At 45.7% G+C, this 23513-nt stretch overlaps 1 protein-coding gene across 1 annotated transcript in view; it reads right to left on the reverse strand.

The window, feature by feature from the left end:
• Positions 1-1922: 1922 nt before the first annotated feature.
• The window catches only part of Twsg1 (twisted gastrulation BMP signaling modulator 1), a 31938-nt gene continuing 10347 nt past the window's right edge, over positions 1923-23513 (reverse strand). Inside the window, exons 3-5 of the mRNA XM_004645042.2 lie at positions 10908-11007; positions 6738-7004; positions 1923-4615 (exon numbers count right to left, since the gene is read on the reverse strand). Of these exons, the coding sequence (XP_004645099.1) occupies positions 4434-4615; positions 6738-7004; positions 10908-11007 (549 nt within the window). The 3' untranslated portion in view covers positions 1923-4433. The remainder of the gene's footprint in view (positions 4616-6737; positions 7005-10907; positions 11008-23513) is intronic.

Consider the following 23513-nt stretch of genomic DNA (forward strand, 5'->3'; position numbering starts at 1 on the left):
GTATCGAACCACAGAATCCTGAGCCTGACTGCTTTGCTTAAGCAGGCACTTAAACAACTGAGCTAGGGGCTGGGAAGATGGCTCAGTAGGATAAGCGCTTGACTGGCAAATGTAAGGATCTGAGTTCAATCCCCGGTTCCACAAAAAAAAAAAAAAAAAAAAAAAAAACTGAGCTAATGGGCAGGCGCCCCCCTGTATCAAAATCAAATACTGCAAGAAGAGTCTGCATAACCGGAGTGGGAAAATGCAGATTAAAGACCTCAAGAGTGAACTAAGTGTGAGACATTTTTCTGTAGTTAAAAGACAACTGCACAGACCCAGCTCCACATGGAGAAAGTTTCAAGGGATAGAACAGAGTCCTGCGCTCAAACACAGCCCAAACCCACTCGCTCCCAACTTTCCACATTAAACACACCGGTCTGAGGAAACTAAGGATGATGTTTGCTAGCATTTTGTAACATGTGAGAAAGCAACTGAGTGAGGACCTGAGCACTAGACTGGCACAACAGAATTTTCAAGAGGGCTGCAACACTGTACTGCAATCAGTGAATTCTACCCATTACCCTGGCTGAGAAAGTTCCACGTGCACTCGCTTTGTTTCCTTCCCAGCCTGCTGGGCTCCTCCCGCCTGGAATTCCCACATTCCTCACTGTACCTTCCTTCCATTCAGTAGACCAAAGCAGGTCCCGTTTGGGTTCCACTTGAAGGAAACCAACCTCCTAGGGATGCCTAACTGGAGGGGTGGGTGGAGACTTATGTCACAACACAGGTAATTCTGGAAGAGGGGCAGGGGCTCTTGCTTCTAGTAGACAGAGAGCCCTAAACATGTGGCACACCTCACTTTTACTTACTTAGACACAGGAGCAAGCAATTAGGGTAGCAGATTCTTCTGCCTATTATCTATCATAAAAACCCAGGTAAACAACTGGATCTCAACTGTGTGGCCTCTTCCCTGGAATCTGCAACCTGTCAGTATGCCTGCGCACTGCCAGAGGAGCACAGCTTACTGCCTTTGTGTTCACAGAGGTCAGTTAGGCCCCATCCTATCTGTTCTCCAACAAAATAAAGCAAGGAGCTAGCAGTACAGGTAAGGGTAGGAGACCTGCCTAGTGTGCCAGATCTGGGTTCCATCTCCAGCACTGGGGGAAATACCCCTAGTAGAGAGGACTGTGAAGTTCCCAAGACAAAGAAACACTACTGATCTGCCAACTGCTCTAATCGGGGCACTAGGTACCCACCTGTTAAGATACCCCACACTTAAGTGCAATACCATGTCTGGATTAAAAACAAAGCACATTCAGTTTGAAGTCAGCCCACTGGGGCTCAAGAGATGGCTCAGTGGAATAAGCACTTGCCTCGCAAGCACAAGGGCCTGAGCTCAACCCCCAGTTCTGCAAAAAACAAAAACAAAAGTCAGTCCATGACAGGGTGGGGTCACTGCACACTGCATGCCTCTGGGCATCTCTGGGCTTCAGGCTTATAGGTGTCCCCATTTTCTCCATCTTCAGTGCCACCCTCCTACATAGGCCTGGCTGGCACTGGACATTTTCAGCAAATGTCCTCCCTGAGGTACTGTCCTCAGCACTCTTGTGTTCCCAGGAGCCAGCCTCTGCAGTCCCTACATACCCTGATGTCACAGCAGATTCTGTGTGGTGACACAGGCTGCCACTGAAACAGAGCCTTAGTTCTGACAAATCCTCTTCCTTTCACTCCTGTCTGCCATCTGCTGCCAGCCCAGTCCAGCAGAACTAGGAGGATGGACTTGAGTCCAAGGTCCCCAGGCTGGAGGATAGCACGCGAGAGCAGTGCACAAATTGCAACTGGGTTAACAGTGTCAGAGGGACACCCGGGAGCGCAGGTCCTCAGAGGAGAGCGTCATCCTCACAGGTGTTTCATGCTGCTGTGAACAAAATATGACTCACTCATTTCACTTTTTTATTAAAATATGCTTTTGCTTCTAAAGACAACAAAGAACACACTTTTCTACATTGTAAGTCATATAAAATACAGCAAACAAAGACACCGGGGTGCAGAATAGATTTTAACGGCCTCTGAAGCTTTTTCATAAAAAAACTTTAAAATGTGGCTTGTGTTGACCTAATTTTCCACTTTTGCTTCTTTTCTTTCAATGCCATTCTGATTTATAAATATTTTTTCAGTCAAACAATTTTTTGTTTTCTGAAGCTTTAGAGTCGAACTTCTACACAAAGAAACATACATTAGATTTTATTTGATCATTTGACTTGATGTGACAATTATGAACACAGGTGCAGCAATAGTGCTGTGAGGAAGGCAGCAGAGCACCCCGCTGGCAAGCATAGAAAAAAGGCTTTTCACATATGGCTTCTACAGCACCTACTGATTGGAAATCTAGTATTTTGGGGTCTGACTACAAGTAACAACCTAATTTTTTATTAAAAAGAAAAAGAAATTTTAAACAAAGCTTCAAGGCAGGAAGAATATACTGGAATGATGAAGGGTCCAAGTTACAGCCAGGCGACGGGCTTCTCAAGTGTGTCACTTTCACTTTGGAAAAAGACTTATTCAGGACCTTGAAAGCATTTCAGAACTGGAAATGGAAGCTTTTAGGTGAGCTCTGTCTTTCTCAACCGCTTGGTAAACTTGGAAAAATAAACAAGTTTAAATATGAAAGATCATCCCACTGGGGACAATTTCTAGCAGGAGAAAGCGTGTGGAAAAACCAGCTGAAGTGACATGGTTTAAGAAATTAACCACTGTGACATCTAATGAGTGGAAAGGGAATGCTGACTCTTTAATAATGATGATCTTAAAAATGATAAATGCAGTTAATATGTTTACTATCAGCATGAAGAAAACATTACCAATGTTGCTGTAAAACAAACACAAAAAAGAATTCCTCCATTCATAGGTATCAGATTAACCCGAAACCAGCAGGTTGAAATGATGCAGACTCCTTTAATATTTTCTCTCCTTGAGTTCTCTCCTAATGAAAAAGAGCTAGAATTTTAAGGCGCTTTAAACAGAGGCACTCTAGGTAAAGTATGAAAGGACACCCCAACATCTTCCCACTAAAATAACTTCCAGGAACTAAATCATAACTTCTTATAAGGCTAATGTACCTTGAATACTCATTGGAGTTATCTGAAAGAAAATAGGTATCAGGTTTTATATTTTATAATAATTAATCATACTATGTCAAATGATCTAACTAGAGCTCAAATAATAGTATAAAACATATGCCAGAACATTATCTATTTTATATACTCAAATATGTAGACATACAAAGGAGTGTTCCTAAAAAGTTGTCATTCAAAAAGCACTAGAGTAATCAGCAATTTTGTGAGGTTACTGTCATATAAATATTATCTTGACTGCAGCTAGATGATTGGGACATAGAGTGCAGGAGACTCTTTGTGCCAGACACAACCAGCAGAGAGGACAAGGTGGTTCTGTGTGCATTTGGAGTAGACACCATCCTCAACAGGTTTTTGAGTTTCAGAAACTTTTTGAGTTTCAGAATCTTAAATTCCTACAACACAATGACACTTGTTTAATGAGAACGTTAGATTCAGATATAAGCTCAACAAATGAAAGATAAAATAACAACAGCAAGCACAAAGAGTTTGTCTTCCGTCTGGCTCCCAGATTTTTGCCCTGCCCTGTCCCTCTCCATGGACACCCCCCACGCCTCTGCTGAGACCCAGGCTGCCTGGCTGGCCAAGCAGATTCCCTGACACCCATATGGCGCTATGACATGGCAGGGATCCTCAGCCCAGGGCGCTGCAGCTGCCAGGGAGACCCACGTGGTATATCTGAAGGCCCTGGTAAAGGTGACTTTTCAGGCACCACCAGCACTTTGGGTGGGTGCAGAAGGAGGGGACATGTTCCTTACAGTGGCGACTGCCAGTGTCCTGTGGGAGAGAATCTCTGCTATGTGAGAGTTCTCAATGGTAACACCTGCTTTCTAAAGCTGACTGAAAGATTTCAAGAGTGGAGTGTCCATGGGGGCTCAGTGAGAGGTGTGTCCGAGTCCAGTCTGTAAAGCAGCGAAGGCCCCTAGCACAAGCAGAAGACTCCAGGACCTAGAGCTGAGTTGGCACAGGTCGTGACCACATCCCAGGCTCCTGCTAACCGTCTGTCAGCAACAAGTGTAGATGCTCGAAGAAGATGGCTTCAGGCTTGCTAGTGAGGCCTTGGATATTTTAAGGCTTTCTGCACATCTGTTTCCTGTCTGGCCAAACTGTGCACACACTCCAGCGAAGTAATGTATTGCTAGCAGGCAGGAAAGCCTGGAAGGTCGGGTATAATCATGAAATTTAGCATATTCCTGGGCATGTCATAGTTTAGAAGGAGCTCATTCCAAATTCTCTACCTCTCTGAAGCGCTCTGGTGCTGAGTAATTTTTCCCACTTCTCTGTGACTACACCACTTTGGCTGAATTTCTTTATCCTCTAGAACATGCAGTTCATGCACTTGACGGTCTTGCTGCCATAGTCGATGCACTCAGGGCCAATGCACTCGCAGCAGGCATTGTGGAACCAGCGGTATTTGGAGGCGCCCATGGACTCACAGGAGATCTTACACTGGTGGATGGACATGCAGTCATCGAAGTAAACCACCGTGCACATGTGCTCTGCAAGACAGACATGGCCACTGCAGGGCGAGGAAGGACAAACCGGAACTGCTCCCTTACCCTGCTCAGCAGGAGGAAGCTGCTCATCCTGGCAATGCAGGATGAAGAGGAGGGAGAGTGAGAGGGATCCACCTTCGTGTTTCTGTACAAGATCTCTCACTCTGGAGGACAAAGCAAATCACCTGCAGCTCAGAGCTGGGGAGGAACGTGGGGCCTTGTGCGTGACAGGTCAGGGGTGCTACTGCTCGCCACCCCAAGCCCTGAGCACTGCTGATGAGATTTCCTATGGTGAGATAATTCTCCAGCCAAAGGAAGTCTGAAGGGTTCGATTCTCAGCTTATGTGGAAAACTGATAGCAAAATCATCCAGACTCAAATAATCTCAATAAAGTACAGTGACTAGCAATGCTGGGTGCAGGTGTGGGTCATCAGGAAATATTCCCATCACTAGTGACAATTTCTAGTCCTCCTTTCCAACAAGACAATCGCTGCTGGTTTTTAAATCTGGTGGTTAGCCCTATTAAGACTTCCTAGCTAGGAGCATAAGGTACATGAAATAAATCAAGGACAAAAAACCCCATGAAATAGAGTGTATGCTCCAAGGTAAAGTTATTTTCACAGAGCCATTTAGAAGTGTGAAAGCACCGTGGGCCTGAATAGTGAGGAAGACTTCACAGGAGGAGGAGTGAAGGCCGAGGCCCAGCATCAGATGAGCAAACACCAGAGCAGGGGTGTGAGTGTGCAGGGCAGGGACCGAGATGAATCAGACAGCGGTGGGGCTATGGGGCACCACAGGATCACTGGAGGACCACAGATGGGGCCTTGTCAGAAAGGAAAACTGACAAGGGCTGTGACACTAGACTGAGGTATAGAGGGACTATCAGTGAGCAGGAAATTGACACCTCCAAAGCCTGAACATCCACTGATTCACGATGTGGGTATAGGACATTGCCAGAAGGCCTGGGAGGTTCCTCAGAGTAATCAACCTCAAGCTGAAAGTGCCAGTGTGGGCTGGGCGCGTCTGCAAGGACAGCTTCCAGCCAGGGTCCAGCTTCCTGCTAGTACCTTTGGGAGCCCCATGATCTCCTGGGAGGCTGAAGGATCACAGATATGGATGGTGTTGCTTATTCACGTTTATTTATTCATTTTTTAATGTATTTGGTACAGGGTCTCACTATGCAGCTGGGACTGGTAGTGATCCTCCTGTTTTCAGCCTCCCTAGCACTGGGATTATAGATGTGTGCCACCATGCCCAGTCTTGGTGGCCAGCTCAGCACACCCATGGATAGGGCCAGCATGACATGTGGTGCCAGAGATTGAACCCTGGTCCCTGAGCGTGCCTAAGCAGGTACTTAGTCTGCTGAGCTATCTCGCAGGCCCTGTTATTCACATTTTAATAATGGGACAATGGGACAAAACATCTTAGTACTACATCCCATATAGAACTTATTTTATAAAACATCTTAATCTAAAAGGAAACAAGAATTCTTATTCTCATATAACAAATGCTGTTTTGCTTTTATTATTCATGTTCTAAGTTCTATTTTATGTAGGTAGGATTATAATGGAGACTATAATAAATAACCAACCAAAGAGAGTATAAATTGTAGCATTTATACCTAATTCACTTCATGTTATGAAATAACTGACCTTTTCATAATTTTCTTATTCTACAGTAAAACTGTGTGGTGCCTTTCAATGCAAGTTTTCAGGCTTTATAGACCGCCCTTGTCCTCCCTCACTAGTGAATGTTCTTTAAGATGCTGCTGGTATTCTGAAGTCTCTCGACCATGTTAGCTCTCCTAGGCCCACCATACTTTCACAGAGGACTGGCCCAGCTCGGGGTCTGCAGCCTCTCCCTGCTCACACAGAACTTGGCTGGCAGCCCAGGACAGCCTGGCTCTGCAGGCACCTGACACAAACCAACAGCATGCAGCCAGGCGGCACTGGTGCCATTTTATGAGGAAAGGGAAGGCTGGTGCAGGCCAACACTGGGGGTTGACACGGTTGCCCACATACCTTCTCATCCAGTCTGGGATCCCAGGCTGAGGCTGCCCTGAAGACACTTAGTCCAGGTTTCCTGGACCACAGGAACAGAAGGGAGGGGCAAAGAGGAAGGTTACCTTTGTCACTGGAGTAAGGTGTGTGAACATTGTTGCTGGGGACAGACACGTTTTGGTGGTGGGGCTGATTCACAGTTTCCAGGAAAGAAACCAGGTTCTCATGGTGGGAAAGCTCCTCTGCAACAGGGAAGGACACAATGTTCCAGTTGAGCTGTGTGTCCCCCTCGGTGAGCGCCCGGAATAGAGAGGGTATGGGCTCATGAAGCTCCTCCACGGTGCTCTTAGAGGTGGGCGGGGTGTCGCTGTAGTTTCGAGGGTTGCACATCCCTGGAGAAGGCAGAAGCAGAGCTGACACTGAGGGCTTCCTTGGCTCCTGCCGTGTACCCTACGTGCCAGCAAAGTAAAGCTGTATGGATCCTCACATTGTGTGCTGGTGCTTCCCAGTGTCTACTGAAGGGGCCTAGCAGGTACAGTGCCATCCCCCAGAGGCTTGGAGCACACCAGGGACCAGACCCTGGGGAAGGACAGGTCCAGCGGGCAGGCTGGTGTAAAGCTGGCTGGGGACACATCTGAGTTGGGGGAGAAGTAAAGAAAAGATGGGAAGGATCTGGGGGCCGCCTACCCACCCTGCCCACAGCTCAACATAAAAGTGGTGATAACAGGATTATTGTTCTGAGCAAAAAGGACCTGAGAGTGGAGTGGGCTATGCAGAAATGAGCATGCAAATGCAGAGAAGGCTTAGCGTTTCCACAGCCACTGATAAAGGCTGAAGGAGAAAAGGAGTTGGAAAATGACCCATGGACAAGGCAGAGGGGTGAGCACAGAGTCACCAAGGACAGAACACAGGCTGGGTAGGGCAGCCCAGGCCCTATTCCTGGGCTCCCACTGACCTGACCCTGTCTTTGGGTTAGGGCTCAGAGCAACAGGAACTACAACAGAGCCTCTGGGTTCCCTGCATGAACTCCATCTTTTTAAACTTTAGTCTGGGTGGGGGTAGCCCTCCCCTGTAATCCCAGCACTCCAGAGGCTGAGGCAGGACGATCACTGTGAGTTTGAGGCCAGGCTGGGCTGCACAGGGAGACCCTGTTTCAAACCAATCCCTAAAAAAATTTAAATTATTTCATTTTTGTTTGCTATCTACTAGATCTAAAATGTTACATTTTTTTGTCAAATTAAGGGTTTGAAAAGTTAAGCCAAATTTATAAGTTCCTAAGTACAAATTCAGGGAGGAGAAATGGGCCCAGATCAATTAAACGATGTGTATAATCCAGGCTAGAGCCAAGATCAAGCTGAACCTGTGCTCCTGTCTGCTGTACTTCCTGGGGACTCCACTCCGTAAGAGCCCTTAGGTGGCACAGAAAAGCAAATACTGCTTGGGACCCTTCTGTTACACAAGTGCACATGCTGTCTTCTGCCCGAATGCACGAGGAGCACGAGTGAAAACATGTAGCCAGGTGAGACCATAGCCAGATCTGGAGCTTAGAAGGGCAACATAGATAGCGAGGCCCAAGCCACGTCAGTGCTCTGCACAGAGCTGATTACACCAAAATATTTGAAGTTTTGTGCATTTAGAAAACAGGACAAAAATGTTTATAGTTTAAATTATGAAAAACTGGTATGGATAATTACTTCTGGCAACCAGCATCAGCTCCTAGCTGAACAGTAACAGGCCTTGGGGTACACATGAAAGCTCTGGTGCTCTGATAGGATTCCAGGGTCACTGCCATCCTCACCCCATCTCCTCACAAGGAGCTGAGTGACGTGTGACACGTGACCAGCCAGGGAACAAAGTCACAGATACAAGTGAGCGCGGTCACGTCACTTTCTGGCCTGTTTCCTCATGTGCACTATGAGGGACAGCGACATGCTCAGGCTCCAGAGTTAGTTGTGAGAACCAAATGAAAGGAGCATAAGAGTGCTGCATAAGGATTATGTCATGGTTTGTGTCTAGTTGTCCCCCCAAAGCCTCATGTAAGTTATGGAGCAGACGTGGCTGGGGGAGCAATGAGTGGATTGAGGAGTGGGGCCAGAGGACCAGGGTGGGCCTGAGGGGCGGGGCCAGAGAGGTTCGAACTGCTAAACTGGCCAGCCTGTGCTTTCTGAGAGATGTGGAGAGGGTCATCCTGGACAGGGCAGCACCCCAACCTCTCCTCCAGTGTCTTGAAACCTCCAGTAACTGTGAGCTAAATAGATCTTTCCTTCCCTCATTTTGAGTGTCGGTATTTATCCCAGCAACCAGAGAAGAGTAACTAATACAGGGCGGCTTCTGGAATTTGTGACTGATTCATGATCCAAGGCTGGAATTATAAATCTGAGTACTGCTGGGATTATGGGTGTAAGTGATTCACCCAGCCTGGGGCAGATAGCCTGAAGGCAACATAAGAAAGAAAGAGACTTGCTCTCTCTTGCCACTGTTGTTGCTACTACTCCCTTGTGTTCTCTGTTCCTTGCCACCACCATGAACTGCTGCCCCCTGCCATATGCCACTCTTCTCTTGGAGCCAGCTGAGTATGGACTGAAACCTCCAGTAACTGTGAGCTAAATAAACCTTTCCTTCCTTCGAGTGTCAGATATTTGTCCCAGCAACAACAGAAGAGTAACAGACAGATTAGCAATTATTCTTCACTTTTTGCCATATTATTGTTTTGTTTTGTACTGAGCTACACCCCCAGCCCTTTTTAAGAACTATTTTTTTAATTTTTTTTTAAAAATTTTTTATTTATGTGTGTGTGTGTGTGTGACCAGCTCAGCCTACCAGGGGGTGGGGCTGGCTGGCATGTGGTGCTGGGGGATTGAACCGTGGTCCCTGTGCTTTGCTAAGCTTGTTCTAAGTAGGTGCTTTAGACCACTGAGCCATCTCACCAGCCCCAGAACTGTTTTATTTTTGAGACAGGGTCTAATTTGTGTAGACTGGGCTCAGTGTCACTTAATAAATTACTATACATCAAATCAGTGACACTATTTTATGAACCCGATTATTAATGTTGTCTTCACTAAAGTACTGATACAACCACATGGGAAAGTAAAAGATGGGAAAACAAAACCCTTGTAACAGGGAGTTAGCTGATGCTTTCCAGGAGGACAAGAGAGGCGAGTCGTCTTGGGGCTACATGGCTGCAACATACACATGTGTACTCGGCTCATGCAGTAAAGCGAAAACTAAGGTGGAAAGATGAACCTGGCCCATCTCTGCTCTGGGGGGACCCAGTTGTGGTTGTGTCTAGATGTCCCCCAAAGCCTCACATGGTCATAGGCAGAGCTTTTGCAGGAGTGGCTTGATCTAGATTGTGTGACTGATTCGTAGTAAAATGCTAGGATGAAGGGTGAGCAATTACTACATTAGTCCACTGACTGATCTGACAGCACTCTACCCCAGTAGCCTGGGTACAATACATGGGACAGAATGTGTCTTCCTTGCTTGGCTACCTTCTGCCCATGGGGAACTGTTTCCCCTCTGTAATGCCACTCTGCTATGGAGTCAGCCGATTATGGACTGAAACCTCTACGAACTGTGAGCTAAATAAACCTTTTCCCCTTTAACTTTGGGTGTTAGATATTTTGTCTCAGCAGTAAGAGAAATATGACCAAGACATTCTCACTCAGGAGCCGTGCACAGAGATCCCACACGTGTGCGCAGGGCTCCACCAACTTAGTCTGGCTGGAATGTTTCGCAGAAAGCAGATCCCACCCTGGCCTCCAGGGGAGAAGGCTGACTGCTGTGGGGATAGGGCTCCCCTGAACAAGCTGCATGTAGACCTCTCTCTTAACAACACAGGCAGCAGCGTTCTGCTGACACACTAGTGCACCTGGCCTTTTTATTAATGCAGAAGTTTCTCAGATGCTTCTCATAAAGCACACATATTAGCAAATAGAAACAGGATTCATAAAAAATGCAAATGTAAGATTCTGAAATAAAAAGTAACAAATTCTGCCTTTGCCTACTACCCCTTTGTCCACCCCAAGGAGAAGCACTTTAAATCTCCTTTCAGATCTCTTTCTATAAAAATGGAAATACGGCACAACACAATCAAGTGAAATCACATGGTGTTGTCTACATACTCTGTCTACACAGGTGACCACTTATCAAGGATCGGATCCTAGGAAACACAGAGACAAAGCTGGGTGTGGTGGCACATGCCTGCCTTCCCAGCACTCAGTAGGCTGAGGCAGGAGGATGGCAGTGAGTTCAAGGCCGGCCCGGGCCACACAGGTAGATGCCTCCCCACTCACCGACACAGTCGCAGCACTCATCCCACAGGGCGCCCAGGCACAGCATACACTCCTTGCAGCAAGAGCAGTTCCCCTCGCCAGGCCGACACTGACACAGCTCCTAGACACAAGAGGGATAGGTGTCAGAGCTGAGCTTCCGGGAAACCGCATCTCCACACTTGTAAGCGAAGCCCCATACTACTTGCATGTGTAATAGTTACTTCTGGTGCAATTTTGCATTGAATATTATTCACTAAAGGCCTAACTCCATGATGCAAAGCATATTTACTTTTTCTTCTGGACACATTTGGTGAACACATACTAGATGCTTTTACTTACTCGGAAAGGAAGACTTGGTGTTTTATAACCTTTAAACTTAAGCCTCCACATCCCTTCCACACAAAAATTCAGTATAAGACAAGACTCTGCCTTCTGGCTGTGGACTCACCAGGAGGAGCCAGCAGTAGGCAAGGCTGCCAAGGCTTCTCCAGGGCCAACCATGCTAAGGGGAGTGCTGCCTGGGCTGTACAAGGGAGGATCCCAGGGCATACTCATACACATGTACGTGTACACACACACACACACACACACACACACGCATACACACACACACACACGCATACACACACACATGCATGCACATGATCGCCTGTGACTTTCTTTGCTGGCAGGATGGAAGCAAGAGACTGCAGCAGCTCTGTGCCCAGGCCCTGAGTGTACCAACATTTTCCCCGGAACTCTGAGCAGCTGCCAGACACCCAGAACAGGGCCATGGGGCGGGTCAGGCCTGCTGAAGCACCCAGATCAGCAGCCTCCAAGTGGCCAGCAGCTGATGACCCATCCAGGAAGAGGGCCAGAGAGCCAAGTGCCCCACTGTCCCAGGCTCCAAACTGGCCTGCCCCACAGATACAGGGCCAACAGGGTGCCACTATTTGGGCCACCACACTGAGTGAGCCCCCCAAAGGGGGGAATGACAGGGTCACTGGACAGGCAGCAAGGCCAGTGCTGCAGCCCTGGACTTCCTGCCCTCAGGCAGACCCCTTCTCCTCCAAACATGAGCCAGTGGGGACTTTGTTAGCACAGGCTGGGGCACTGGGTTCTTCCTGGTTTAAGAGGCCCAGCATCTGCATAATAAAAACATGAGTATTTCAGTTTTGGTGGCAAAACAGGTCTCCCTCTTGGGCTTCTAAAGGACTGCACTGGGCCAGCCCAGTCTCCTTCCACCCACCACTCCAGCTCTTCTGGGCTGTTTTCTAGACCAGAGGACCCACCCAGTCTGGTTGAAGGGATTATCCCAGCACTCTGAAGGCTGAGGCAGGAGGATTGTTGTGAGTTTGAGACCAGCCTGGGCTACAAAGTGAGATGAGGCCCTGTCTCAAAAAAACAAAAAAACCCCAGCCCAATTAGGAGCTCCAGCAGGAGACAATGGCAAGTGGCAACTGAGGAGGCCACACATGGGCACAGGAAAGGACAGCGCACAGCTACTTGGCCCTCTGAAGGTACTAGCTCTGGGTCCAGTCCTCCGAAAGGCCTGGTTGTGACAACACCTGACAGACAGAGACATTCCTACCCCGTAAGATGGCCTCAGCAACAGGTGAGCCCATCTAGAGGCCCCTCTAGCTGAGCAAGCTGTGGTTAAAAACAAGCAATGCCTCTTAGTCCCGGCCTGTGCCTAACAGACCAGATTCTCTTGTGGCCTCTTCCTGGGACCTTCAAGGAGTTCTGCTCTTAGCTGACACTGTGGCCATCATAAATCAACCTCGTCATCATGACCTTCGTCCTCTGGGTACGAGGAGTGGGACAGAGCAGGCTCTCCCTAAGATTTTTTTATTTTTATTTTATTTTAATTTTTTTTTGCAGAACTGGGGATTGAACTCAGGCCCTTGTGCTTATTCTACTGAGCTATCTCCCCAGCCCCAGTTAAGACTTTAAATGCTTTTAAAAAGTGATTGATGCCATACAACCATTGCTTCTCCATGGCAATCCTGTGTTGGACATAATATTCGTCTCATACCCCTCTAGACTACTAAAGTCAGCCCATTACAGATTCTGGCTTGACATTTTTTGAAATACTGATTTCAATTCTTTGATTTTTCTCTCTTCAGAACTCTGGTTATCATACAGTAGCACTCTGAAGCATCACACTTGGGCTACTGTCTAGCTCGGCAGTTCAGTGTGTTTACCTGTCACCTAAGGTGCAGAAGTACACAGTGCCATGGGCTTCTGCACCTGCGGGCTGTGTTCCATGGCATACAGCTGCCAACTCTGCTAGGCTTGACAGAAAGCCTGAGGCAGGTATGCAGCTCAGCAGTGGAGGGTGGCACTGGGCTTGTGCCGCAGCCCTGAACAAATAAATAAAATAAAGAGAAGAGCCACAAGGGCAGGGCCTTACTGAGAAGTACGACTGCTTAGTCATAAACTCCAAACCTGGGGTGCTGCTGGGCATACAATACACACCCAACAAGCAAGAGCCCTAGTTTGCTGCCTAGCTCCACAGAGATAAAGCTGTGGCCGCGACTCACTGAATCTAGAAAATGGAGTTCCAGAGCTACATTGTGTAGCCTGCTTCTTCATGACAACCTGCCTGGTTTGGCTCTGCAGCAAGGGAACTTTTCTGAATACACTTTTTTTTTTTCTTTTTTTTTTTTTGGTGGTACTGGGGATTGAACTCAGGACCTTGCACTTGTCAGGCAGGTGCCTAAGATGCTGAGCTATATCCCCAGCCCTGAATGCACATTTTTAAAACCACCATCAGACTTAAGGATATCCATACTTTAAGTCTCTTAGTTTTGTTTGTTTATGCAGTACCAGGGATTGAACTGAAGACCTTGGATTGAACTCAGGATCTTGCGCTTGTTAGGCAAGCACTTATTCCACTGAGCTATCTCCCCAACCCCCTAGTCTTTTATAAAGGTTGCCACTCAGTCATAAGAAATTTGCTTAGTCACAAGAAATTTTAATTTACATCATACATATAAAAACCCTCTTCGTATAGTTGCTTTATTATTTATATTACTGAGAAACAAATTATAAAAGTAACAATTTAGTCAAAGAACACAATGTCCCTTTTTGCAGCTCCCACATGGTAGCTCACTGAATTATACTGTGTGTGATATTATACTTGAAAAAAAGGTTCACTTCTGGCCTCTGGTGTGGCTGCCACTGCCAGGTCTCTGGGGCTGTTCGACTTCGAAGAGGAGAGTGTGGTGCTGCAAGACCCTTACTAACCAGGGGGACATGAAAGCCAGTAGCCTCTTTTGTGGGTGACCCCTGCCACGTCGCAGGAATGCACAGCTGGGCCTCGTGACTTAGCGACACACAGTGTCAGCCATCAGCAGAGGCAGCAGGTGGCTTTGGGAGAAGCTTTGTCCATCCCTGTACTATTAAGCAAACAAAATCCAGTTAGTGTTCAGCTGCACCAGTTGTGGTGGAGCACTCCTGTGACCTCAGCACTCAGTTCAATACCCAAAAAAATCCTTCATTCATTAAAATAACTGCTAAGAGTGGTTGGATGCAAGCAGTAATACCTTAGCTAGTATTTTTCTTTCTACTTCACCAGAAAAAGAAAAGTATTAAAGAACCACTGTGTTAACAAAATTTAAACACATAAATTTTAGTAATTTGAGTAAACACACTGCCAAATGTGCCCAACACTCCAGTGCTTTGCAAATCACAGCAGTGATCTTTTCAGGAGACGAGGAGAGTGAGCGCCTCCACCCACCTCTTGGTCTTCACTGGGGCCCTTCCTAGTTTCAAAAACACACCTGGCATTTTCCTGGAGGAAAGTATTATGTTGGCAAGTTTAGTGGATCTCACTTAGAATCTCCAAAGTCTCACTGACGTGCTGGGTGTGGTGATGCATCCTGCCTGTGATCACACTTGGGAGGCTGAGGCAAGAGGATTGTCATGGGCTACATAAGCATCTAAGGCCAGCCTAAATGCAGTGAGACTCTGCCTCAAAAAAAAAAAAAAAAAAAAAAAAAAAAAAAAAAAAAAAGAGAGAGAGAAAATATACAGTAGCATTTGCTTCACTGACTGTTGTTTTGTTTTATGGAACCGGGGATTGAACTCAGGCCCATGAGCTTGCTGGGGAACACTGCTTATTCTACTGAGTCATCTCTCCGGCCCCACGATTGTTCTTAAGCAAAAAATAAAACCGAGAATTCTGCAAGAATCACTGTGAAAGGCAGCAAGGTGCAGCACACCGAAGGACTCACTCTGTTCCCTCTTTACCCCGCAGACTGCTGAACGACACTTGGCCGTGGATGTATTTGGGAGCCTATCTTGAATTAATTGTTTTGGCTGCAAGCAAACTGTGGTTAGTATGAATGTTCCTAAATATAAAAAGCACTTGCAAAGTGCTTTGAACTCAAGTACTGGAAATACAAAAGAGAAATAGCTCAGAATGTAACTGTGTTGAATCAAAGGTTATATAAAAATTACCCTACTTAAATCCACCAGACTCCTATTTAGGACACTTAAAATGAAAGCCTCACTTTTAGATGTTTCAGCAATGAGGAAATCAGAAAGCCTAGTCAAGAAGAAACAGGGCTGGCAAGATAGCTCAGTGAATTAAGCACCTGTTTTGGCAAGCTCAGAGGCCAGGGTTCGATCCCCAGTCCCCCATGCTGTGCCTGCCCTGCCCCCAGGCATGATGAGCTGGTGACCAAGTCTGGGTGTGGTGGTGCTCACCAAGTAATCCCAGCACTGGAGAGGCTGAACACAGGAGGATCACTACAAGTCTGAACTGCATAGTGAGATCCTATACCAAATACATAAAATGAAAGATAAAAAAGAAAAGAAATGCGGTGGCACATATCTGAATAGTCTGAGCTATTCAGGAGGCTGAGATAGGAGGATCATTTGCACTCATGAGTTCTGGAGTAGCCTGGGCAACAGTGTGAGGCACATACATCAAAAAATGTGTTTTGTTTTTTTTTGTTTTTGGTGGTACTGGGGATTGAACTCAGGACCTTGTGCTTGCCAGGCAAGTGCTTATTCTACTGAGCTATCTCCCCGGCCCAATTTTTTTTTTCCTTCGGTACCAGGGATTGAACTCAGGACACTGCACTTGCCAGGCAAGTGCTGATTCTAATGAGCTATCTTCCCGGCCCAAAAAACATATTTTTAATGTTTCCTTAAATTATAAAAGAGCCAGCCAAATTCCTCCCACTCTGGTAAGTTCCTATGCATTTCTAACAAAATAATGATTATGACTTTAAAAATAAGCATTTCACTCTTATAAAAAACTTGACAATACAACAGCTGTATAGTAGGGCACCCCGCAGGCCAAAACTCAGAAACAGCCCTTAAGTTCTTCGCCTCTTCCATCCCAAGCCCAGGACCCCCAGCTTCTATTTAGTATTTAGTACCACCGTCTCCAAAGCCTGCTTCTTAAGCAGAGCATGCAATGAGCTGGCTGTTCTTTGGACTGGGTTATTTATATGCTTTCCAAGCCTTGCCATGACTAAACTTGGGTACTGCTCAGCTGCATGGAACATGTGGTCAAGCCAAACAGTGTTCACAGTAGTCCAAAATAAAGACTGACTCAAAGCTTCCAATAACTCCCTGTCTCCTCCTCCTGCGAGGTCCCTCGGCACATTTGGTTTAACCCTACAGGCACAGAGTCCCAAGCAAGGTAGTTACTGTACTCATTTATCAAGTGAAGTTGTGAAACTTATACATCATTCAACTGATACGTGGCAGATTTGACTCCAGTTAGGTGTTCCAATGTTTTTAAATACTGGAAAAATAAATATAAAGCTTATTTCTCATTGCGGAACATTTCAATATACATTCACTATCACCACCACCCCAGCAGTACAGGGGATTGAACCCAGCACTTCTGCACTGAGCTACATGCCCAGCTCTTTTTATTTTTGAGACAGAGTCTCACTAAGTTGCCCAAGATGGACTCACACTTGTGATCCTTCTGGCTCAGCACCTCAGAGTGCTGAGGTTCCCAGTATGTAAGGTGACTGCTTTATTACTCTTCCTTGGAGAAAATGAGCCATAACTAGATCCACAGTCTCTTGTGTTGTTGAGTCAAGGGCATCTTTCTCTCTGCATACAAATGCAGCTGGACATGCTGGTGCCAGGTTCACCGCTGTCTATAAAGGAAAGTGAGGCCTCATAGGTGGCAGACGGTGTCTGAAATTTCACAGCACACATCTGCTACCCAGTGCCAAGTCTCCAGCAGACATGGCTGCCCTGCTGTGTCATCTGAGAACTGGCACGGTGCCTCTTGAGTTTACACTGCAGCAGCGGCAGCACAGATCCCAGGGCTTGGGTGTCCCCTCCAGTGCTGCTCCTGCACATCAGAAGCTGAGGGGCTGGGGACAAGGTATATGCTCACGGCATGAATAATGGAAAGAGGATTCATGTCTAATCAGTTGCTAGATATGAATTCATGTATCTTTTTTTTTTTTCGTGGAACCTGGGATTGAACTCAGACCCTTGCACTTGCCAGGCAAGCTCTTATTCTACTGAGCCATCTCCCCAGCCCCTCAAGTATTCTTAATTAACATGCTCTTAGCTGAACTTACAAAAGCTAAAAACAGGTCTTCTGACAACAGCTCACTATGTTGCCCAGGATAGGATCAGCCTTGTGATCCTCCTGCCTTAGCCTGCCACATAGCTGAAGTAATTAAGATTAAGATAATCATTTACGTTTTCCATTCTTAGGCTTTTGGTTACCTAAGAAACTGAGTTTTAAGAGTTAAAGATTACTTAAATGTTGGCTTATTATAAAATGTTTTCAATAATCAATTTATAATTTTTTCTCTTTTTTTTTGGTGGAACGGGGAATTGAACTCAGGCCCTTGCACTTGCCAGGCAAGCACTTATTCTACTGAGCTATCTCCCCAGCCCCCATAATTGTTTAAATGAACAGTTATTATCTTATAACACATTGTATATATGCATCTGGGACTGGAAAAGTATATACCAGAACATAAAACCTGCCCTGAATCTAAGCTTTTTTTAAAATGTATTTGGTAATCTCACTATGCAGCTCAGACTCATAGTGATCCTTCATAGTGATCCAGCGCTGGAATGACAGGCATACATCACCATGTCCAGTCTTGGTGGCCAGCTCAGCTGTGCCAGGGCCGCCACAGCACGTGGTAATGGGAAGGAATCAAACCCAGGTCCTTGCCCTTGCCTAGGCAGGCACTTAGACTGCTGAGCTATCTCTGCGGCCCTCTAAGCTTTACCGTTGAATTTAGAGTTATAAACCATGTAAGTAAAAACAATTAAAAAAAAAAACCTACATAAATTTAATGCATATAAAGTAACCAACAGGCAATCTCTTATACAATATACACAGTATCTCTAAAACGTATAAAATGATCAGAATTTTTAACATCTCCTTCAGTTTGGACTTGGTATTTAAGACATGAGCTACATCTCAACAAGCATTCTGAAACTGTATAAATAAGATACACATATATGTTGGAAGTAAGTGTACCATAAATTAGCTATATAATTTCTATTACATTTTAATATCTTAATAAGGAACTATAATATGATGACATGATACCTGTTCTGCTAAATGAACACCTTTCTTTGCATTCTGGTAATCAAACACCCTCTGAGAAGTGGCACAAACAGCCCAATGGGATGCATGCATGTACGAGTGGTCCAATACAGTGGGAATAACGGTAGTTCATATTAGAGCTACCCAGCAGTGAGACTACAAGTTACAGCCCCATCCTGAACACGTTAGCATAGGTATAAATGAAGCTTAAGCACCAGTGACTTGCTGTCTTTGCCCTCTTTTCCAGACTATGGCGCTGATGGTTTATCACACACCAAAACCCATCCTGCTTCATCTCCTTTAGATCAGCCAGGTTGAGACTTCTGATCCCTGGCCAAGTTGCTCCTCCTCGGCCTGAAGCAATTAGAAAGTGGCCCCTGGACCCTCCTGCATGGCTTAATAAGGGACTGATGTCTTATAGGGGTGGGGTGAGGCAGGACAGAAGAAGTAAGCTAGGCAGGAAGGGGAGAAGGGAAATTATAATTCAAAATTGTTCTTTTAAGAACACTGCAACTGGGGCCGGGAAGATGGCTCAGTGGAATAAGCACTTCCCTGGCAAGCGCAAGGGCCTGAGTTCAATCCCCAGTTCTGAAAGGAAAAAAAAAAAAAAAAAAGAACACTGCAACTATGGACACCACCCAAAGTCACCCAAGGCATCCACATCAGCATCCTCTGGGTCACACATAGGTTCTTTCCCTTCTGCACTGATTACAGCCCAGATACCTCAGGAATGCTGAAAGTCCATAAATTGACTTAATCAAGAAAGCAAGAACAAGAACCTGATCCTAAGATAAAGGAACTGATGAAAGAATTCAAAGAATGCTACATTAACCACCTTAAGAAAAAAAACAAAACCAGACCTGTTCTGTGAGCCAACAGCACCTTTTCCTGTGGTTGCTACCTCCTCAAGAGAAGCATAAATGGTTCTATTCTGAGAAAGAACAAACAACTCTCTCTTGAGGCCCACAGGTTCTCTGAGCATATGCTTTAAATTTGTGTAGTAAAACTCTTTTAACCCCTCCTAGTGATGTGTCCTGAGAATTCTTTTTCCATGATGGGAGTCAAGAACCTGCAAGCTTATCCTATGGGTTGGGTGGATGAGGTCCCCAGTTCTGCCCCAGGGGGCTCTCAGGCCCTGTCAGGTGACAATGTAACACTAGTGGTTTGGTAATCATGTGGTTCATTACTTTTATGAGGAAAAAACAGTGAAAACTTACATTAAATTGCACTGGGTTTTTTTTTGTTATGTTTGTATTTTAGGGAAGGGTCTACAGGGTGTTCAGGGTCTCACTGCTAGATCGGACTCACAGTGATCCGCCTGTTTACAACCTCCCAAGAGCTGAGATCACAGGCACGCACCACCACAAACCACAAACCATCACCCCTGGTCTCAATCACCATCCAGTCTTAATCGCCATCTCAGCGCCCCAGGGGCAGGGCCAGCAGGGCCAGCACGGCAAGCCTGGGATCAAACACCAACCATTTCATCTGCCTAAACAGATGCTTTAATCCGCTGAGCTATCTGGCCAGCCCAGCACTAGACTTTATGAGTTAAGATTTATTGCACAGGGGCTGGTGAGATGGCTCAGTGGTCTAAAGCCCCTACTTAGAACAAGCTAAGCTAAGCAAAGCACAGGGACGGTGGTTCAATCCCCCAGCACCACATGCCAGCCAGCCCTGCCCCCTGGTGGGCTGAGCTGGCCACATACAGACACTAAATAAATAAATAAATATTAAAAAAAAAAAAAAAAAAGATTTATTGCACAAATATCCAAACCAGGTGGTGTAAATGCCTGTAATCCTAGCAGTCTGGAATGCTGAGGAAAGAGGACTGCAGGTTTGAGCCTAATGTGGACTGTTCGGTGACTTTGCAAGACTCACTCAATAAAAAATAAAAAACAAACAAACAAAAAAAATTTGCATTCAAAATTAAGACAAACAAACAAATTTCCAGGTCAGAATGGAACCAAAGGGAGACCAAAAGAAGGAAGACTCTTGTTCATGTTTGTTCCACAAATATAACACAGTGGCTGGTAAACACCCGTTCTCTAATCGCTGCCAGCAGGAAGAAGGGGGGATGGACTCAGCAGGCCCAGCTTGAAGTCCTAGCCAGAAGCTGCAGCTGGTAATACTACTGAGTGTCAGTGGCTGGGTGATAACAAGCAACAGTGTTTCTGGAGTTCCCTTACTGATTCTGGCACCCACACAGGACAAGAAATACGGAGATGCTCAGGTGACCTGGCAATCCCACACCTAGCAAACTGCTCTGGAGAGCTGAGCATACAGGACCACACAAAGATCTGATCAGGAAAGTAGGTGCCAACTTCACGACAGTCACTGAAAACTAAGTAACTCCTCCTCCACCCATTGGAGAGGGAAAGCAGTGACTTGGTGCATGCGCACTGTGGACTCACCACGGCAGTGTGAGGGGTAGGGAAGAGAGTGTTAGGCTCTGCACAGTCCCACCCACCACGGACAGTATAGAAAAGCAATGCCCTCAGGGACAGGAGCTTCAGGGCAGGGCAGCAGGGGTCTGCCACCAGGGCCGGAGGAACCCTCCAAGGTGATGGGAAGTCTCTACATCAGTGTGGCTGCAGTTCTATGTGGGGGGCTTATCTGCACATAAGGAAAGACTGAGTCACGCCTATGTGGGTATACCTCCTAGCCAGAAGGTGCTTGCAAGGTCAGAAAACACCTTATTTCAGCCTACAATTCCAGGAAAGTTCACTGTGGTATGAACTATCCTTTAAAAACAAAAAACAAAAAAACAAAAAACAAAAAAAAAAAAAAAGAAAGAAAGAAAACTAATACCTTATCTAAATGAAAGCTGGTACTAAAGCAATGCAGGAAAGAAACAAAGCAATGCTAATGAAAAATACAGAATGCAGAAGTTTATATTGTTAAAAAGAATTGCCTAAATATAGAACAAAAACCCAGAAGAGATATTAAAATATTCAGGACAAACTTTTGGATAGGGTGATGATTTATTCTCCTTACTTTTCTTTTTTAATCTTATTTACTTATTTATTTGGTACAGAGTTTCACTATACAGCTCAGACTCGTAGTGATCCTTCTGTCTTAGCCTCTCCAGCACTGGGATAACAGGCATGTGCCACCATGGCCCATTTTGGTGGCTAGCATGGCACACCCAGAGTCCCAAGGCCAGCACAGCCTGCAGTACTGGGCATCGAATCTAAGTTCTTGTGCTTGTCAGGCAGGCACTTCGACCGCTGAGCCATGTCCCCAGCCCTTCTCCTGTCTGTTTCTATTTTCTACATTTTTGACTGGAAAATATTCTTATAATGACAAACATTTAATTTATCGGCATAGTACAACCTTTTAAGATCCAGATTAATTACCATTTGTATAATTTAAAAGATAGTAGGGGGCTGGTGAGATGGCTCAGTGGTGTAAGCACCTACTTGGAACAAACTTAACAAAGCACAGGGACGGCGGTTCAATCCCCCAGCACCACATGCCAGCCAGCCGCGCCCCCTGGTGGGCTGAGCTGGCCACACACACACACACACACACACACACAAATTTAAAAAAAAATAAAAATAAAAAAAATGAAAGATAGTAGGGGCCGGGGAGATAGCTCAGTAGAATAAGTGCTTGCCTGGCAAGCGCAGGGTCCCGAGTTCAATCCCTGGTACCACAATAAATAAATAAATAGATAAATAAATACATAAATAAATAGATACTGATACCTAACAAACTTAAATTAAAAGTCTGGTGTGGTGGTGCACACCTGCAATCTCAGCACTATGGGGGTGGGCTGAGGCAGGAGAATCCTAAATTCAAATCCATTCTGGGTAACTCAGCAAGACCCTAACTCAAAAAATTTTTAAAAAGCTGGAGATATAGCTCTGTGAGAAGGTCTTGGCTTTAATCTCTGGTACTGAAAAAAATGAAATTAAGCAAACTAAGTGGGTTTTGGGTTTTTTTTTTTGTTTTTTTTGTTTTTTTTTTGCAGTAGCGGGTATTGAACTCAGGACCCTGCGCTTGCCAAGCAAGCGCTTATTCTACTGAGCTATCTCCCCGGGCCCCAAACTAAGTATTTTTAATATTTTGATCTAAAACAAGCAGGAATGTAACAGCAAATCTAACTGAATAAATGTGTATCATATAAGCATCAATAATCTACAAAATATTAGACTGCAACTATGCTGGCATGCCTTTTCTAATGTTTACTTACATCAAATGGGCATTTAATAAAAACAAGTAAGACGCCCTCCAATAATTAGTCCTCATTCAAAACCAACGTCACTATCACTAGCTTTGGGTACCGCAAATGTGCTCTGACCTATCAGTACTCTGACGAGGACATCGCACAAACCTTGACTGTTCTTATTTCTAACTGATATGCAAGTCTTTGCCCTAAAAAGAACATGAACTTCAGTGAATTTGGGCTGACAACCATAAATCCTTCTGGCTAAGCAATCTACTGCACAAGTTCACACACGTACAGAGGTCACAAAAATATTCCAATGGTGTCTTTTTCCTGCATAAACCTGGCCACAAAACTCTAGTGATGTAACTTACCCCATTCACCTCTATTTAGTGACCCAGCCAGGGTGAGTAGGACAGACAGTGAGACTCTGCCGAGCCAGTCACAGCTGGGGTCTGGTTTAACCCCTTCTGCTGCACGACTCTGGACACTTCAGGGTCCAGATGACATGCCAATCTGGTCTCACTGAAACAGCCCAGCAGGTGATGCAGTAATGGGCACTGGCATCCATCTGCACAAGCCAGCAGCTGGGACAGGCGTCCAGACTCAATGGGACAAAGCCTTCCTTACTCCTCTCAGAATCCCAGCAGGGTGTGCACATTCGCTCAGGAGCCACACACAGGGTGCAGTGGAGAAACATAAGGCAGCACGCGTCAGGAGCATACCAGTCACCAGAGAAAATGTATTTCCTGGTGTAAGCCAAAGTGCTACAAGTGAAGACCACACAACAAGTGAAGATCACACAAGAGATTCTCAAAGGCAAGACACTGAGGTCGATCTCAATTTGCATTAAGGGAAAATAGGAAATTTTTTAGTTTACTATAATTAAGAAAACTATGAAGTTACCTGGACTACTTGT

The sequence above is a fragment of the Octodon degus genome, unplaced genomic scaffold (assembly GCF_000260255.1).
Source record: "Octodon degus isolate 3935 unplaced genomic scaffold, OctDeg1.0 scaffold00216, whole genome shotgun sequence".
Lineage (NCBI taxonomy): Eukaryota > Metazoa > Chordata > Mammalia > Rodentia > Octodontidae > Octodon > Octodon degus.